General features: G+C 41.8%; 3 protein-coding genes across 4 annotated transcripts; 2 read left to right on the top strand and 1 right to left on the bottom strand.

The window, feature by feature from the left end:
* Nucleotides 1–466: 466 nt before the first annotated feature.
* exosc8 (exosome component 8) lies at nt 467–3,139 on the bottom strand. The gene is made up of 11 exons (XM_041051781.1): nt 3,097–3,139; nt 2,653–2,689; nt 2,463–2,526; nt 2,290–2,363; nt 2,145–2,190; nt 1,908–2,013; nt 1,757–1,802; nt 1,578–1,674; nt 1,230–1,350; nt 1,036–1,142; nt 467–600 (listed from the first exon to the last, which is right to left on the bottom strand). Exons 1-11 carry the CDS (start codon nt 3,111–3,113, stop codon nt 482–484), a joined length of 834 nt encoding a protein of 277 aa, XP_040907715.1. The 5' UTR covers nt 3,114–3,139; the 3' UTR covers nt 467–481.
* Nucleotides 3,140–4,091: 952 nt separating this feature from the next.
* alg5 (ALG5 dolichyl-phosphate beta-glucosyltransferase) lies at nt 4,092–8,835 on the top strand. The gene is made up of 10 exons (XM_041050800.1): nt 4,092–4,420; nt 5,260–5,428; nt 5,844–5,890; nt 6,162–6,230; nt 6,352–6,444; nt 6,544–6,657; nt 6,747–6,806; nt 6,907–7,058; nt 7,753–7,838; nt 8,205–8,835. The coding sequence occupies exons 1-10, from the start codon at nt 4,358–4,360 to the stop codon at nt 8,318–8,320; spliced, it is 969 nt and encodes a 322-aa protein (XP_040906734.1). The 5' UTR covers nt 4,092–4,357; the 3' UTR covers nt 8,321–8,835.
* Nucleotides 8,836–11,676: 2,841 nt separating this feature from the next.
* smad9 (SMAD family member 9) lies at nt 11,677–19,194 on the top strand. 2 transcript variants are annotated; one of them, XM_041051348.1, is made up of 8 exons: nt 11,677–11,772; nt 13,690–14,234; nt 15,094–15,309; nt 15,569–15,826; nt 16,022–16,132; nt 16,425–16,646; nt 17,360–17,616; nt 18,568–19,194. In XM_041051348.1, exons 2-8 carry the CDS (start codon nt 14,039–14,041, stop codon nt 18,709–18,711), a joined length of 1,404 nt encoding a protein of 467 aa, XP_040907282.1. In that variant the 5' UTR covers nt 11,677–11,772; nt 13,690–14,038; the 3' UTR covers nt 18,712–19,194. The 2 variants fall into 2 exon arrangements, with proteins under 2 accessions (XP_040907282.1, XP_040907283.1); XM_041051349.1 differs by lacking the exon at nt 11,677–11,772 and adding an exon at nt 13,224–13,321.
* The last annotated feature ends 268 nt before the right edge of the window (nt 19,195–19,462 follow it).

The raw sequence follows: 19,462 nt of genomic DNA, 5'->3' as shown, positions 1-19,462 counted from the left end.
AGCCTTCCTGATCCTCCCTCCTCTGCTTGGTTGACCCCGGTAGAAACTGCCCTTTAAGCACGGATCCCAGCTGAGCTTATTGACACCAAATCCTCCATATAACCATTACATGTGAAAATGCAAATCCGATCTTGGAGTAGTGCCTGGGGGCAGCTCTCTACCTCTCAGTCTGTTGGAAGTCTTTCTTCTGTTAGCAATCCCGGCACAGGGCTCAACCGAGGACTCAAGATCAACATGCAAGATGGTGTACCTGCTTTTGTACAGCACATTTTGAAATGGCATTTCCTTTTAATTAGTTCAGGAGCCATGAGCGTATTCTTACAAGACATCAACCGAGTGTGTGCGTGAGACATTTCTGGACACTGAGAAATAATTTTTTAAGCAGTCTTTGTCAGCAGTTTTATTGTTATTAAAAAAAAAAAGAATATATATTGACAGTGGAAAATACAGCTTTTAGATAAAAAGCATTGTCTGAGGCCCTTTATTGTGCCGTCTTCACACTGTGTATGACTTTATCAATGAGTTTCTGGATCTCTCTCTGTCGTGTTGTTGCCCGGCTGATACACTCCTGCAGCTTCTCTCCCGACAGTGATGTCCCACCTGAGCCAGAGGCAAAGACTGTCAGCGGCGATGTTTGTTTTTTAACTTCATAGAACAGTCAATATGACTTGTTTTAATGCCCACAGAGTGCAGGAGCTCCATTTATACACTATCAGGTTTACAGCTGTAACTTGGATTCAGTTTTCTAGTGAGAGGACTTCATTGTAGTGGGAATCTAATCTATAAAGGATATCAATACATTTACTACTTTAGAATTTATACTGCAGTTTAAACTCTGATTTGGTCTTTTATTTATATTGTTTGACAAAAAATGATACTGACCTGCATAATATACCCCACGACAAACTGGACTAATTTTATAGTGTAACCTTTGTATTCTTAAACAAAACAAACTGTTGAGTTTTCAATCAGTCAGTAAGAGTTTGGATGAGCTACACAGGGAGAGGTCAGTCATTACAGACTGTGTGTTCTGACCTGGTTTGTGCACAGAGCAGAGTCGATCTTCCTCGTCTGTCACCACGGTGAGCTGAGCAGTCACCAGACTCTCCTCCTCAGCTGTGGGGTCTACAATCAGTATGGAGCTGCACAGAGAGCAGGTAAGGGTCACACTTACAAACACTGAATGCAGTCTTTATCATGAATAGACAAACTGAAAATCATCCACTCACTTATCGAAGATACAAAAAGAGGTAGCGACTGGATGTTTGTGAATGTGCAGCCCGTGTCTCTTCTCTGAATTCACCGCTGGTGTACAAGTCTCTGCGTTGATAGTGACCTCTGGGAGTTGTGCTGTGGAGAACAGGGAAGACTTGAAGTTAATATAGTGGTGAAAATCAGCTTACAAAACAGTGGTAAGCAGGGTAAGTGTGGAATGAGTATGTGCTAGAAAAATACTGCACCACTTTATGACAGGTACAGAAGAATTACTGAAAACACAGCTAAACACTTAAATTACTGTGTGGTTTTTGTTTTTTTCATTTCAGTAACTGAACTTTTTTTTTTTTTACATCACATACTGTTCTTCAGAGCAGCAAGGAGGGCAACAATACATGCATCCAGCAGGTTCCCATCGTAGTCCAGACACATCATGTCGCAGTAGAGCACCCAGCAGAGCTGCAACCAGAATCGGGACCAGTGATTCCAACAGTTACTGCAGTTTAACAGCACTGGTGTATGTGCACGGTTCTGGGTTTACCTTTCCTCTTTCGATGCACAAGTCCTCTGTTTGTATCAATTCAGAGCTGCCGTGTGTAAAAAAAACTACTTAGAAAAAGCAATGGCAGGCATTATGAGAGCAAACACACAACTAATGAAAGCTAAGAAATGTGTATTAAAATCAGTTTCACCTCTCTATTACATCAGCGACGAACTGGCTGGAAGCCTGGGCCTGTTCTCCGGGAGGGCCTGGTCGGAACCGAGAGGAGCACAGAGGCGGCAGGTCCACATTGGGCACTAACAAGATTGAAGAGAAAACTGCAGTCACTGGTAATTTTTTTGTTTGTTTGTTTTGTTTTGTTTTTTTTCTGCAGCTGCTCTATCAACTGCTGTTCTTATTCCGGTCCCTATTTGCATACTGTACTTACCAATATAACCTTTACCAGGTGCTTCTACTGTAGGGTTTGCCAACTCCTGCACATGAAGAAACGCAAGAAATGACTAAACGTCTTTTTTATCTGGTCCAAAATCATTGAAATAAGTTTTTTAAGTGCTGTGTTCGTGGCCACTTACCGCCTTGATCCCACAGATGACGGTGGTGTTTCCGATCTTCACCAGGGCTGAGCCGTCTGCCGTGGATATGGACCCTGAACAGAAACACAATGATCCCATGAAAGCAGGAACACACACACACACAGTAACACATCATTTCTACTGTGGACAAGGACCACAGCGCTGTGTCTCACCTATGTTTAGCGTTGTAGTTCTGAAATCTGACAACTCCCGTCCATCAGGTCGGCAGTTTTCTTTCTGAAAAGCGGACATTTGAACGTTACACGGCTGCTGACAGTGACATTAGTAATAACCAGAAATGTGTAATCATCCACTTAAAGAACAAGCGTACAACCGTCTGCTGTACGTGTTTTTATCACTGACCAGAAAGCTCCTGTGGTACTCCAGGGGCTCAGCAGTCCTGCAGAGTATAAGGAAGGAGGGACAAAGAGTTTATTGGCTGAAACCATCTTAAATACATTTCTCAGTAGTGACAGAATTGTGTATTCGCTTGTAATTCAGATTCCGGTTATGTGACGGCCCGCAATTACAAACTCCTGTGATCAGATCAATAACAACAGGACTGGCTAGTTATTGTTTTTGCCATGTATTTACTAACTATTCAGAAATCATTTATAATTATAAATATATTAACTACAGCACGGATCAGCAGAACAGGACCAGGCTCTTTAACATGCCGATTCTTTTATTTTTCTGTCAACGGTCACTTCTGATCCATCGCTGCTGATGAATTAGCTTCGCGGCTGAGATTAAAACACTTAAAACGTAATATTTTCAGTGTAATAGCTACAGTCTGTTCAAACTTACTTGAAACCAGCCGCCATGATGTTTTGATTAACCACGTGGGTTTGGTGCCCTCATTACGGTGGCCGGTAGGAGGAAGCACGAATGCGATTGTGATTGAAATTCCCATTTCATTTATTTAATTTGCTCCCAGAAAATGCCTTATTTACAAACATAATTTTCCCCTAAGGAATGTGGATTTTTCCTCCATCACTTCCGTTTGAAAGGGCATTAGGAGGGGCCCTTTCAAAGACCAGGCCTATATACTTGAAAACTTGGGAGCTTATCCTCTAAGACTAAGTCCTATCACCACTAAAGAATGAATACTGCCCCCTGCTGATAAAAGATGAGAAGATAAAGCTCACAGAAACAGGTATATTCCCATGCGGTGTCCCATCACAGTCTACTGACCAGGTCCGGCATTCCTTAGGGATGCACGAAAGCATAAACGTATCTTATAAGACAACAGATAGTAGGTTTAATAATGAAAATACAATTTATTGTAGCTTACTAAGCCTTTAGGTTACTATAGATACTGCGGTTGACTCAGTACAAAGATGCGTCAATTTATATGGTCTCTTCTCCCAAATTACCAAAACGAATAAATATAGTTAAAATAAAATAGTTCTTACGTGTCGCTGGTTGTATTAAGGAGTTTGGTTAGTTATATTAATCTTTTTTGTGAAATTTCACTGATGCTATGCAGATGAATGGAATTTAGCTTGTGGTGCAGTATTTTTGAAATATATGACATTTAGAAAACTCAACAGCAACATCTCTTCCAGAAACAGGTCCATTGTTACTGCGGACAACCCACATACACATTCACAGAACAGAAGAATAAAAAAAACTGTGGCAGTATGTGAACATCACTGGATAAGGCACCACCACCAGCAGCACTACGGTTCTTGCTGTAGTTCCCACTCCAGCCCTGTAGGTGTCAGTGTAGGCGTCACTGCAAGCTCCCACCGGCCAGCTCAGTGCTCTCTTGCCTCGAACTGATGATGTGTCGAGAAAAAGTTGTCACTTCCTTATCGCCGTTGTGTTCAGTTGTGATTGGAAGTGGAAATCACCGAGCTGCCTGCAAAGTAATGGGGACATAAGTGCCCTGATTTTTTGCTTCCACCTTCTGAACGGCCTCCTAAGCTCGTGTTTTCTCGTGTGTCCTGGGAAGTCAGAGCACAGGCTGCAAGACACGAAGCGAAGCGAGGAGAAGGCAAGCTAGCTTTGTAGCTAGGCGCTTTGACCGGTGGTCTGTCAGTGACTGCAGGGAAACTTATGGAAAATGGATTTCCTCTGTGAAATAGTTCAAGCCTTGGTCGCATTAGCAGCTCTAGGTTTGATTGTGGTAAGTGGTTGTGATCGTGTGTTAGTATTGTGTGGGCAGAGATCTGTTTGTTAGCTTGTTTTAGCGGGTGTCTGGGATCTGCAGTGTGAAGTATCAAAATTCATTTCCCGATTTTTGCACCCATTGATTGACAGTGTGGATTTCTATGTCTGTGTACTTTTTACCATGTAAGAAGTCGTTTAGCAGTGCATTATGCTCAGGCTAGTTGGGGACTTTTAGAGTCTTAGACTTTTCCTTAATGTTATGACACTTCCTTTTCTCTCTGCGTCTGTTTGTAGACATTAAAATTTAGTTGTTAATCTTGAGGAAATCATAATTTCAAATGCTCTAAAGCAGCAGCAAGAACAATCCACTCTATGGTGGAATACAAAATTCTCAAAAGTAGTGAAAGCTAATATGACTGACCAAACATTTGATTTGAGTTTATTCTCTTGTAAAATATATGTAACACACTTGTCCAGATAAAAAAAGAGAAGAAATCTGATATCTGGAAAAGTGATGCAATCCAACACTTGTCATGGACATGCAAAGACAACAAGTGATAAAACAAACCGTAAATAACACAAAACAAAAACAAGCTGTAAGGCATAAAATTGAAGCACCATTAATGAATAAAAAAGTCATATCGACAAAGATTGCTGTGCTTCTTCTACATCACACACTTTAGTGGAAGTGACAGATTTTGTTGTTGTAGGTGTTTCATCTCAGTATATGTTCTAAAATATTAAATACATGCAGCTGCCTGCTATTCATCTTGTCAAAAACAATTTTTACACCTGCATTTAATAACTTTAATAGCTGAAGGCAAGTGTAACATGAGTGGCATTCTCCCTTTTCAGGTGTTGATTGTAGCACACGTCACTGCCGGGATGGTGAACCTGACACGCCACGAGAAGGAGAAATATTTCCTGACGGCCTCTGGAGAGAAGGAGCTGTTCCCCAGCCTGCACGATCCTCATTCCAGGGAGCTCTCTGTGGTGATCCCGGCCTACAATGAGGAGTTCCGAAGTGAGTAATGGGGGAGTTGGGGGGGCATCTGCACACTTCTGCCAGGAACTTCTGCACAGTTACTTGTGCAATGACTGACATTACCCACTGAACGCCCCCTCAGCATTTGGCTTTGCTTGATTTTATGCTGCACATTTACAGGATACATATGGAATGTATAGGTTACAGAATACATTATTAGTGTTTATTTTAAGGACCTGACATTTGTTTGCTGCTTTAAAATTCATCATCAGCAGTTTAATACTGATAAATGCAGAGTTTGCTTTGTGTTGAATGATGAATTGTACACTATCCACTGGCCATTCATAAAGCATTCAGTTGCTATGCAGGTTGGTGTAGTTTAAATTACATAGTTCACCTTGCACCTGCAGTAGGTTATAGATACTGATATGTTTGTGACTGTGTGCCATTACAGTGCCTGTGATGCTGGATGAAGCTATGGAGTACTTAGAAAACAGACAGGTAAGTGCTCAGCCTCATATGGGCATTGTTAAATTACATCTTAACCACAACTTTATTGTAGTTTGATAAAAGGGACACAATTTAACGCATCTAAGAATTACTTTTATTATTTTTACTGACCTAAGAGAAGCAGTTTCATCATCCTCTGAAAGGCAAAACAGAGAAAATGCTTATGGCTGCATCAGTCATTCTCAAAAAGGCCAGTAGGTGGCAGCATTCAACTGAAAAACTTCTTGTTGAATAAATCCCTAATGTTATTTCTTCACTGCAGAAACAAAAGCCTTCCTTTACCTATGAGGTCATTGTGGTTGACGATGGCAGCAAAGACAAAACCACAGAGGTAATAATTTTAAACTTTTTTTGGGACTATGTTACCAATAATTTTTGCTCAACAAAATATTTCACAGTGATACCAATAGCAATTTGTTTTCTAAGTGAACACTGTTGTTATGTCCTGCTAGGTTGCTTTGCGGTACACTAGAAAGTATGGTGCAGATAAAGTGCGGGTCCTGACGCTGGTGAAGAACAGGGGGAAAGGAGGAGCTGTGCAGATGGTGAGACTGTCAAACTACAGTATGTCTTAATGCAGCATAAAAGCAATAGTAAGTTTAATTTGTAATGATTTTATGTGCTTTTTTCTGTCTGATTTAAAGGGAACTCTGAGCTCCAGAGGTAAAATCATTCTGATGGCTGATGCTGACGGAGCCACAAAGTTTTCTGACCTTGACAAAGTGGAGGCTGGACTTAGAGACCTCAGCCCTAAACTGGTATGTCTTGATTTTCTGTCTTACTTACATGTATCACCAGAGGGTGGTTAGTGTGTGGCCATCCTTAAAATCCCTGTCTGTACATTTAGGAGGACATGGCAATTTCCTGTGGTTCCAGAGCTCATCTGGAGAAAGAGTCTGTAGCTCAGGTAATTGTCTGTCTTTTTTTTTGTCTGCTTGGAATCCAGAATATTGTATCCTGTGTGTGTGTCTAACCATTAAGAATCCACTGTTGTGTCTCTGCCACAGCGATCTATGTTTCGTACATTCCTTATGTATGGCTTTCACTTCCTGGTGTGGTTCTTTTGTGTGAGAGGGATCAAGGACACGCAGTGCGGCTTCAAGCTTTTCACACGTGAGGCTGCACTCAAGACCTTCTCTTCTCTCCACGTAGAGCGATGGTAAGGACAACGCACTGGACATCTCATGAATTAAATTAATAATCCAGTAATGGCTGTTTTCATTATAAGGAGAATCTTTCTTCTTTTAACCAGAAAAAAACAAACATGAAAAACATGTTTCTAAAAGTGTAACCAGCAACCTCACCCGGGTGTTGTCAATGAATCCAGCCAATTAGACCTATAGTCGGGTTAAAGCTTGGGGGGAGCTATGCTTAGAAAGCCATGATGTCACCAAACCCTGTGGACGAATGAGAAGAGGTCCGATTTGGCAACGTGATTGAAAACACCTGTTTAGGTGGCGTGTCAGCATGTAGCGGCTTTGTGACTTGAGGGGCTTTGTATTGTTTGAAATTTTACAATACTAGAATGATGTCCCAGATTCAATACTGCAAACAGGATTTTTACAATATATTACTTGGAGAAATATAAAGGGTTTTTTTTACACACTGTCTAAATAAAATACAATCATGTAGGAAAATATTCTGTATAAATCAGATTGCCTTGCCTAAATATTTGGTGTCATTTTGATTTAAGTCAAGTACAGTGGACATGTCTAGGATCGTACCAACCGAGCACTAAAGTTCCACACACAGTGCTAATGATTACACTGCTGGGGGGTTTTAAACTCTACGATGAAACATGAACTTTATTTCAACTTTTGAACATCTGTACACTTTCATCTTTCTTCACTCAGGGCTTTTGATGTGGAGCTCCTGTATATCGCCCAGTGCTTTAAAATCCCCATAGCAGAGGTGGCAGTCAACTGGACTGAAATAGAAGGTAGGTTTTTCATGGAATATGTGGACATGTGTCCTTCCACTGTGCCATCTATCTGTAGTTCTATAAATATCTCTGTTGGCTGTGTTTGCAAGTCTGTGATTGGCTGGTTTTATATGTTTTTATTATTTCTAGTTATTCCTAGTTATTCTAGTTTAACATTTTGTTAGTAATAATGTATTGTAGGAGGTTGCACTGACTGATCTATGGGGATTTTATTCTCTTCAAACACTGCTGTGATTAAGTCTCTTCTGATGCTGTTATTGCATGGCGTATCAGCATTAAATGCCAGCAAATTGGTACATGTCCATTATTTGTCCCATAAAAGCTTCACTTGAAGATTAAGTGCCTGTGCATTTGCTCTTCCAGGGTCCAAGCTGGTCCCGTTTTGGAGCTGGCTGCAGATGGGACGAGACCTGATTTTCATTCGCCTGCGCTACATCACCGGTGCCTGGAAACTGCAGTCACCAGAAAAGACTGACTAGCCAATCAGACAGGCCCTGGTATCGTAGAGACAGCCTATGATAGGGCCATCAGACCTTTTGAATGAGGTGGGATTAACAACTGTGTCCATCATTCACTGTAATCAACAGCAAAGAACAAAGTACAGTAAGCCACATTCTTTACCTTTCCAAACTGCACTGGAGGTGAAGTAATGACACAGTTGTGGGTTCCTCACGGTCCTGCCTTTTCTTTTTTTATTGGGATACTGGCTTGTGATGGCCACTGTTACACGCACATTTCTGTTGCTACGGGTGACAGAATGTCTGTATGACTGATCAGTGTACTAAGTTACTTAATGTTCATTTTGTGGCCAATCAGTTGTAAGCGAGAAAGACGTGTAAGAAATGTGGAGGATGTGATGATCTGTGTCATGATTCTGACAGGTAGACTCAATGCTGTTTTATGAGATTTTCAAAAGGGAGGGATTACACTTTTGAGGAAACATGGCCGTGGGTTAATGGGCTGGATGACTTGAACCAAAATAAAAAAACAAATGTCAATGATTTATTCTTTGAAAATCATTATTAACCTAATGCTGCAAGGATTAGTTGATAGGCAGAAATGTCATCATTAAACTTTTTGATAACTGATAAATCAGGTAAAAATGCCCCCAAAAATCTCAGATGATATAAATTTTGCTTTCCTTGATCTCTTGTTGCTGATGTTGTCAGCTCTTGAACTCTGGATATTTTAATCAGCATTTATTTACTGTTTTCTGGTCTATGGACCAAACAGTTAGTCGATTCAACAAGAAATTGATCAGCAAATTACTTGAAAATGAACATGATTGTCAGTTGTAACCCCACTATTAACAGTAAACCCCCCCCGCCCCCGCCGCGACTATAAATAGATAATAAACACACCGGTCTTTGCTCGTCTCCCACCGTAGTCACAGTGAAGCCAAGCGCTACGTACGCTTCGTCATATTTCCTCGTCTTAGCTTTCGGGTGACTTTCGTTTGTCTCATTATTTCCGTCTCATCGGTGCGATGCCGGGGTCACACGCGCCTCCCTGGCATCGCACCGCGCCCCCCAGGGGGGATTTGAGAAGGACTCGTAACTCACCTCTTTCTCAAATTACAGGTTCTTTATCAGGCGTTCTGCAGAAAATATCTCTTAAATATTATTAGCATAAATCTACAGGATCTGATCTATTTAAGGTTTATTTAATTTGGTATAAAATTAGATTGAACGGCTGAAATCCTGAAATGAAGTTATCATGCGTTCTTGCTTTTCCTTGACAAGAAACTGAGTGAGGAACCATGGATTACATTATTTATCGCCAAAGTCATCCCTTTTCCTGTCTCCTAAGTCTCATGTGGACATCTTCTTGGAAAATGTCCAGCAAGCGTTTTTGCGGTCCCACTAAATGAAGTTCTTCATAGAGCTGTTTTCTTATGCAAGCCTGAGGTCTACGGTTCGTGCTGATGCGGATGTCTCTGGGGCCTCCCGGAGCCCTGGGGAGAGCATCCTGTTTGTTCCCTGCCTGTCTGCCTTCCCTCTGCAGCCAGACAAGACACAGGCGGTGAATCATAATCTGGCTTTTCTTTTCTAGTTTCCTGTGGCAGTGAAAAGGTGACAAATTAAAGATTTACGTGAGGAATGGATCTGATGGATCTAGAGCTGAGACTCACCTATTTTCTGGGGGAAATGAGTTTCACTTTCATTTCTATGTGATGCCAATGGATAAAAATTTTTAATTTAGTGAAACCCAGTTTTATTGATAATGACTCCCCACAGATTTTCTGTAGGTGAGTTGGGTGACAACATGTCATTATTTGGCTGATTTATTGCGATTCTTATTTCTAAAGAGTTGCAAAGAAAGAAAAAAAACACCATCAATAGTGTTCATCATTTTGCCCTGGGACCTTCTCGCGGCATCATTTAGGGCCCCCAGACCAGACTTTGTAAACCTCTTGCTTTGATAGACCACGACATACCGGTATCTAATCCTGGTGGTGCGCTCTTATGATCCACCTGGTGGTTAGGCAGGAGGAGAAAAAAAAATCATAAGGTTTTAGAAGAGATCCCCAGAGTGGTTTCACTTCGTGTTGGGAGTATTGTTACGTTCCGCAGCAGTTGCTGTAAACTGTGAAAATGTCAAACTTGTAGACTCTCTGTCGCCAGACGGGCTTGCGTCATTAACTGGACCAGGCACGGCACTCCCAATAAAGGATCGTATCCATCCGCAATGAGAAAGATCCCTGTGGCTCCCAACAATAGATAGTGAAACAACTTCAGTTTTAAAGATGAAAAATAAAAATAATAAGCTAGAAACCAGGGAGACGGCGGATAGTACCTCATCCAGGCCACTTTCTTACTTTTCTATTTTTGTTTAGACTACAGGTGTAGGGGGTGCGCGTGCGCGCGCGCACGTGAAATAGAGGAAGCAGTTATTTAATGGCAGATTTTAGATTACCCAATAACTTAGCATGTTAATATAAAATATAATCAATTAATGATTGTGAACCAATTAGGCTTCCAACACCGATAATCTAGTCTACACACACCTCTGGCAAACAGTTTCTGCAAAGGAAAAAGATGAGCAATTAATTGGGTGCATGCCACTTCCATCATCACCTAAGCTGCCACAAACAAACACACTGTGTAACAGTGTGAGAACGTTATAATACGAGTTCTACAACATTTTAATGAAGTCAATCCATTTGTTAGAAAACCGTCTGGAAAGGGAGAAACAGGTGGGACTGTTTTTCTTCCTGGTTAGTTAGAGCCAACTATGTCTGATTTTGGAGACTGGGCATGGCTCAGGTGGCACGCACGCGCGCTCATCCATGCTGCTGCAGGGCCTGAGTCTGAAATCCCTGAAATCCTGGGAAAGTTCCAGCAGTGGAGGGGGGGGATGAGAGGCGGAGGGATCTCGCACGCAGGCGCTGCGGTTCCAGCCAAGCTGACGCCGCCAAGGCTGTGTGGCGCTCGGCTGGGGCTGCTGGAGGAGTGGAGGCTCCGGGCTCTTCAAACCTGCGTCAATGTTAACGCAGAGGAGCAAGGCAGTACCGGAAGATACTGTGACTCAACTTTCACAATAAATGCGGATGTTTAGTTAGAGCGATACTCGCACAACCATGCAGTAATTGCTAAACAAACAAAAAAAAAAAAAAAAAAAAAATATATATATATATATATATATATTTGTTTTTATGACAAATGAACTGAACATCTGTTACTCGTGTTCGTTTCCGCTGACACCTTGCGTCACATTTTATTTTATTTTGCTTTTATTTTGAAATCTGCTACTGGATGCATTTTTTGTTGAGGCTAACTTGATAGTTCAACGTCAATACACACGCTCGCAGACAATCCGCACAGACATACACACACAAACAGACACACACCTTCGCCGCCTCAGTGTGCTGGCCTGACCTACTATACACACGCACAAGGCTGTCTGCGGTGCACTTGTTATCACAACAGAGGTGAGAAAATAAACAAATTTTGTGTATTTTCAGAAACTGTGAATTTCTTTGTTGTGCGTTTGTTGCCCTGTTAAATATTTAAAGTTGTTGTTGTTTAACACTCGTAAAAATGTGCCCAGTGGCACAGTTGGGCAACTTTCGTGGCATTTAATATTCTGCTGTTTGCCTCTTACCACATATTGAGATGGTTGGATTGACTAAGTATGGTCTTATATCTGAGTATAGATTTTTTTAAAAAACAATAACATAAATGGTATTTGGGAACGATTTCGGTAATAATAAAAACACATCGATTAGTTATTTTGATACACGTGCTTGATTGACTGGTTCAAGTTTTGTCTCTAGTGATGTTATAAACTTTGGCGAGAATAACTGGATGCCAAGCCTCCGCTCACGTATTGTACGGTCAAGGTGTGCGTTTAGAAGATTAGGGCAGAACCCGGATTTTGTAGCGGGCAAAATCACTCGCTGTAGTAGTAGTAGTAGTAAAGGAAGCTGGCGTGTTTACTTTTTTTTGGGAAGGGGTAGTTCTGGTGATAAAGCATTAGGTAATTAGCCTATCCGAGCCTGCAGACTGAGTGACGCCAGGCTCCATAAAGCAGCAGCGGCGGACTGATGCCGCATTGAGCTTGTGCGCTTTTGCTGTCATTGTAAACCCCAGCTGTCTGTCTGTTTGTCTGCGGGAAACCAGTGTCGGTCGCATTTCTATCAACAAGCACAGGGCACAGCGTAGTTATGCTGATTCACACTGCTTATTACCTGAGTGTATTTTGAGATCCATCTAACTGAAAAGCCACAAAGTCCTTGATTTAACACCAAACTCTAATCTGGTTCTCTTCTGTCTTTTGCAATGATAGGATGTCCAAGCCAGTAGCTGTGGGTAAAACAGCTTCCAGCTCACCTTTTTAAGTCTTTGCCTGCCAAGATTTTTTTTCTTTATCTCCTCAGGCGTGCATGCAGAGCAGAGAAAACAAGAATGCTTTACACCACTTTTCAAAAAAAGGAAAGGAAAAAAAAAACGTGTTTCTGCCTCATGGGTCAAATATTATACTCTGCACCGCAGGGCGTTCTGCCACATGAGATAAAACAAGTAGATCACCATAATAAACTTGCTGCCGAGCCTCAGACATACTTCCTTTACTGTATGAATATTTGGGAAAAGTTTATTTATCAGCAAGCTGGTGCTGCTGGAGTGATATGCAGTAAGAAGTCTTTTGTGATTATGATTAAAGACTCAAGTAGGCTACCTAAATATAGTGGAATAAAGTGAATATTTATGTACCTGTTTACCTTATTGTTGGCTTTTTTGTAATTTTCAGTAGTTTTTCAATGGGCAGAAAGACACAGAACACAGAAACAGGGAGCTCTCTCTGTCTGTCTCCCTCCCTCTCCCCCTCCTGTCCTGTGATGTGTTCTGGCCAGACAGTATGGCTCCTGGGCGTCAGTGGCATGATCATAGAAACAGAGGCCAGAAAGGACATTCCTCATTGTTGGTGAATCTAGAAATGAGCTTGGCCCATCTTGCCCTGCTTTTTCTCTAACCGTTTTGGTACGTGTTTCATTTTCTCCATAGAGAATAATAACCTTGTTGTTCAGCATGTGGGAGATCAGTCTGATGCAGGCATGCTCTCTGTAACAGTGCCCTGCTGATAGAGCCTCCGTACCATGGAAATCCTTCTCTAATGCCCAGATCATTAAATATGAGTAGATTGTGGTTATCTGGTGTTCAGTCTTTGATTTCACTCCGGCTATTGTCATCGCTCCAGACCAGCTTATCACCTCAGTTACTCTGGCTTAACTCCCCTACAGTTAAATCCCATGGTCTCTTTTTTATCCAGCCTCTGAACTCCTTCTCCAACCATGCATCTTTTTTGAGCTGAATTAACATTTAATACTGTCTCTCACGTCTCTTGCCAGGTGATTGAAACTTGACCTGGACTTCTGGCTGCGTGAGGAATAACCTTTCCTACAAGAGGCTTCGAATCCAGAGCTGCCGGATACTTTTTGTGCCAAGCCAGAGAGGAGATTTAGGGTTTTTGCTGCACTGGCGGGAGTCCAGCTCCTCCACCAGCACTGCTCGGAAGTAACAGCAGAATACAAAAAAAAAAACAGCCTCTGTTTACACAGACTACCTCTTTTATCCTTACCTTCATTTCTTCTCTGTCTTGGCTACTCATTTGCCTCCTCACTCCTGTCCTCAAGGGAACTTTTATCCCTTTAACATCACCCATCAGCTCATCTCGCCTCCCCATTTATTCATCACATAATGAACTCCTCAGCCTCCATTACATCCCTATTCTCCTTCACCAGCCCGGCGGTGAAGCGCCTGCTCGGCTGGAAACAAGGGGATGAGGAGGAGAAGTGGGCGGAAAAGGCTGTGGACTCTCTAGTGAAGAAACTAAAGAAGAAGAAGGGGGCAATGGAGGAGTTAGAGAGGGCCCTCAGCTGCCCTGGACAACCCAGTGAGTATCACAGAGTCCAGCATTACAGTAGTAGTTGAGTACAATGGTTTCCAGTCTGGTTGTCAGGACCTTTGCAGAGTGTCACAACATAAATCTGAGGGGCCTTGAGATGATTTACAGGACAGGACATTATTTTGACTTTACTCTAATATTTGCTTGTTTCTTGTGAAAAATATGAAACAAGCAAACCTCTACAAATGATTGAAATGAAACCGTTTGAGAGGGAAAAATCAGTCATTGGTGGACTAGAAACTAGTTTATGCATTATGCAACATGTGACGAGGAGACGCAAGTAATGATTTATTTTATGGATCATAAAGTAAAAAGGTTTTAGCTGCTGATCTAATCAGTAAAGGGCTGTGTGAGCTTGCGGGTTTGACTGTAATAGACGCCTTTTATCAATGTGTTCCTGCACAGGACCTAGAAAACTGCCTTTCCACTATTTTGAACAGCTCTGGGAACATTCATATTATTAAAAGCACTACCCCAAATTATGCTAGGCTTATTAAAAATTATGTTGAAAATATGATTTAAAAAATGTATCTAGAGTCTGTTAATTAGCTGAACACAGACACAGTAGTAAATGAAGAAGTACAGAAGACTTTCTGTTGGACTTACAAGCTTCAGCTTCTGCGCTTACATTTTACAGATTTCAATTTTAAAAGTGCACTAGAGGTCGTAGCTGTATTAGAAATACTTTTCATACTCTAGAAGATACAAGACAAAGTGTTCAGTGCAGATTTCTGTCCAGTCACCATGGTAACAAACGTGTGTCATCATGAATTTTAATATACAATACAGTTTGCCCATTTCGTCGAGCCTTATTGATCCATTGTCTGTTTCATTTTAATGCTTTCAGGTAAGTGTGTGACGATTCCTCGGTCGCTGGATGGGAGGTTGCAGGTGTCCCACAGGAAGGGTCTGCCCCACGTCATCTACTGCAGGGTGTGGCGTTGGCCCGACCTGCAGTCCCACCACGAGCTGAAAGCCCTGGAGTGCTGCGAGTTCCCATTTGGCTCCAAGCAGAAGGACATCTGTGTCAACCCCTACCATTACAGGCGTGTGGAGACTCCAGGTACACGCATTATCAGAGAATATCTGCTAAATTAGTTTTACAAAATAAGGTCATTGTTGAACTTCAGTATTGTTAACAGTAAAGCTTTTATGGGTCCCCAAATAGAGGTAGGACATCTGATCCAATACAGTGTTACCAAGCCAAAAGGATTTGCTGTAATATAATCTTATAACAGCATCTGGCTCTTGCTCTGTGTCTCTCTTTGTCTACGTCCACTCCCTCTCTACTGTCCTCTTTCCTTTCTCTCGTCTCCACTCAGTGCTGCCGCCAGTTCTGGTCCCACGTCACAGCGAGTTCAACCCTCAACACAGTTTACTGGCAAAGTTCAGGAACGCCTCTCTGCACAACGAGCCCCTGATGCCCCAGAATGCCACTTACCCGGACTCCTTCCCTCCGCTGCCCTGCTCCTCCTTCTCCTCCTCCCCCTCTTCCTCCCTCGCCCAGTCTCCATCCTCACAGAGTTACCCCAACTCCCCCAACAGCTCCGCAGAGCCTGGCAGTCCGTATCACATCACAGGTGGGAATCAGAACAAGTGTTATAGTCTGTGTGAAATATTCAAACATCTGCAGTTGGCTGCAGTTTCACCGTTGCTGTGGCAGATTCTGACTTTATGCATCACCACACCGTTTCAAACTTAAGTCTCTGATGTGTGTGTTTTTTATCCTTTTATCCATTTATCCTCTTCCTGTGATTTGTGACATGCTCTTCCAGCTGAGACCCCCCCACCTCCATACAGCATGATGGAGACAAGCTCTCAAGAGGATGTGAAGCCCAGCAACTCCACAGGAACCATTAAACTTACATTTTCCGCTCCACACACAGGTAACTTCAGTTCAAACATCCGAAGATATACAGAAAGTAGAAATGCATACAGTACGAGTTGTATTTATGCATAGTAAGCAATAAGCAATATATAACATTAGATTATGGAAGTGTTGGTGTTGGAGGTGTTATACTGTTCATACAGAGGCAACTATTCTTTTATATCCTTAATATCTCTGGTTGCATACACCATTGCAGATAAAGTATCTACACATAAATATATCATAGGATAGAATATATTTTCTCCATATTGCCCACCTCCACGTAAACCCTTCTTGGTGTTTCTGTTTAGATTTACGGCCTGTATGCTACGAGGAACCAGAGTACTGGTGTTCCATAGCTTACTACGAGCTCAACAACCGGGTGGGGGAGACTTTCCACGCGTCATCCCGCAGCGTCTTGGTGGACGGCTTCACAGACCCATCCAACAACAAGAACCGCTTCTGTCTCGGCCTGCTATCCAACGTCAACCGCAACTCCACCATCGAACACACACGCAGGCACATAGGCAAAGGTAGGCTGCATGACTCATGCAGGTAATTCATGTCAGAACACACTCTTTTGTGTATTTTCTTAATGTTTTTTTGTGGACTATACCCAACAAACATTAGGTGAAAGCAAGAACTGAAGGGAAGTTTGTTGTTTTTTATATTTATGGGTTTTTTTTTAACAAAAACATTACTCAGCTTGTCTACTTGTGCTGAAACCTTCAGGCCAAAGATTGTTTTCTCTCATGATTAAAGAGTTAAGACAGCCTGCCTTTGTTGGACAGACATCAAGAGTCTCTGTGGATTACAGTAAACTGTGCACTGAGAAGATATGTGTGGTTTTGAATGATAGGGGTGACACAAAGCTTTGAGGGTAGTTTGTCCCTAATTTACAGACACTACTAACATCACTTAGGCATTCCTCATTTACAAGCTTAGATGCCCTTGTGGGTTTTTCTCTGGCAAAATATGAGAAAAAAACAGCCTTTTTAGTTTGTACACAATGAAGTGAGTAAATATGTATATCTTTGATTGTGGATTTATTGGATAAAAGTTTTGTTTTTCTGCTCTTTTGACATGCTGTGACATTTGTGACAATGTTGTGATGCATTTGCATCACAACAAAAGTACAAGTTTTTTGTTTTTTTTTGCCAAAGTTTAGAACATTCTAATTGTTAATTCCCTTCATCTTGATTTTATCGTTTAAGCTTATTTGATATTCTCTCTTCGTTCTTCTCAGGTTTACACCTGTACTATGTCGGTGGCGAGGTGTACGCAGAGTGTCTGAGTGACAGCAGTATCTTCGTCCAGAGCCGTAACTGTAATTTCCAGCATGGCTTCCACGCCACCACCGTGTGTAAGATCCCCAGCGGCTGTAGCCTCAAGATCTTTAACAACCAGCTGTTTGCACAGCTCCTCGCCCAGTCTGTTAACCACGGCTTCGAGGTCGTTTATGAGCTCACTAAGATGTGCACCATCCGGATGAGCTTTGTCAAGGTACGGAGCTTCCTTGTTAAATTAAACATTTGGGGATATGTAGTGACTTTCTTAACTTCTACCTGAACCCTATATCAGCGGTCCCCAACCTTTTGTGCGCCACGTACCGGTTTAATGTCAGACAATATTATATATAATATCAGTGTGCCGGATAAATACAACAAATTAAAATGATACGATCGGCATAAAAACTGGTATTTTCTAAACACAATAATAAACGAATGCTTCAATGGCTTCATTGCCTCATTAAAGAGCCGGTCGCCGCATGTTATTGGTGCGTGGGAACAACCTATCGCAATAAATCCATATTTCAAGTAGGACTCCTGGTATTGTCTGTTAAATGCAACTTTATATTTCTTTGAAGTCGTAGGCTCTTCTTCTGTCTCCTCACTGGCTCTTTTACCCTGCGCAAAGAAACTTTCCAAAGATGTTTCTTTTTTCTTTATTTTGCTAGCTTGGGGGTTTCAATATAGCGATAATGCATTATGTGCTACCGGCCGGAGCGGCCCCTTTAGGAAGGTAGCGGATGTAGGTGAGACATGTGACCGAGGCAAGCATCTTGACATGCATCAAGAGTGATTCATTGACAAATGTGGCGAAGAAAATCCGGTACTTTTTCAAAATAAAATATCGTTCAGAATCAGATAATAAATAAAACTGAAATAATGTAAGTTCTGTATTTTTCCGTGCGGCCCGGTAATCAACCCACGGTCCGGTCCCCTGTCCGGGGGTTGGGGACCACTGCCCTATATGGTTTAATAAATATCCACTCAAAGATTCTCACTGTAACTTAATATGCTGTTATTTGGATGTGGAAATGCTGTTGAGCCTGCCAAATCCCACTGTACACAAGGTGGGATTACACTTGTTCACTCGGCACCCATTAATTTTAATAGTTAACCGATTTACCGTCTTGCACAGCTGTGATTTATGGTTGTGTTCTCTCCTCAGGGCTGGGGAGCCGAATACCACCGTCAGGATGTGACCAGCACCCCCTGCTGGATCGAGGTGCATTTGCATGGGCCCCTGCAGTGGCTGGACAAGGTACTCACTCAGATGGGCTCCCCACACAACCCCATTTCTTCAGTGTCATAACATGAACACTATTTAGCGTGTGCTCGTGGTCCTTCACACAGGTAGTCGTAGATTCTGTATGCTCTTCTGTGTCCAGGTTTTCTGTCCTTTGGTCCCTCTCTTGACATCTCACACAAAATTGCAAATCTATCTGTTATGTCTTTGTCACACCATGCGGCAAAACTGAAAGATGTATAACTGAATTTCATTTAGCTTACGACCATCTCATGTAGTTAAACGATAAAGTGTTCTTTCATTTCAGTATGACAAAGCATTTATCTTCTCCCTCTCTTTCCATTGGGACATGTTAACTACACTCCAAGACAAGAAAAAAATGGGATATATCTGTAGGTACTCAGATTTAAAACGGTGTATTTGAACCATTATAGGTAAAATAATAAATAAATCAAAATATATTACGAAGGTTAATGTTCTGAGGAAAAAACCCCTCAGAATTTCCAGAGGAAAAAAGTAGTCTCTGAGATTAAAGTGTTAGATTTATGATTTATATTTAGGAGAAAAGACTCAGTACTTCTGGGATTAAAGTCACAAATTAATAAGAAAAAACACTCAGGAAAACTTTTTTTTGTCAAGGAACCACATTGCTTCACGTCAAGTTTTTTTTCTCATAAATTTGCGAGTTTCTCTTAAATTTACTACTTTAATCTGTGGAAATTCTTGAGTTTGTCTCTGAATATGAACCCCCCCCCCCGGCTATTTTCCCACCTATCATGGCCCTAATACGCCGTCATACAGACTTGTGTTATTATGT

This window comes from Toxotes jaculatrix, chromosome 12 (genome assembly GCF_017976425.1).
Source record: "Toxotes jaculatrix isolate fToxJac2 chromosome 12, fToxJac2.pri, whole genome shotgun sequence".
NCBI lineage: Eukaryota > Metazoa > Chordata > Actinopteri > Toxotidae > Toxotes > Toxotes jaculatrix.
Note: the sequence above shows the minus strand (reverse complement) of the source record. Positions and strands in the feature narration are given on the sequence as shown.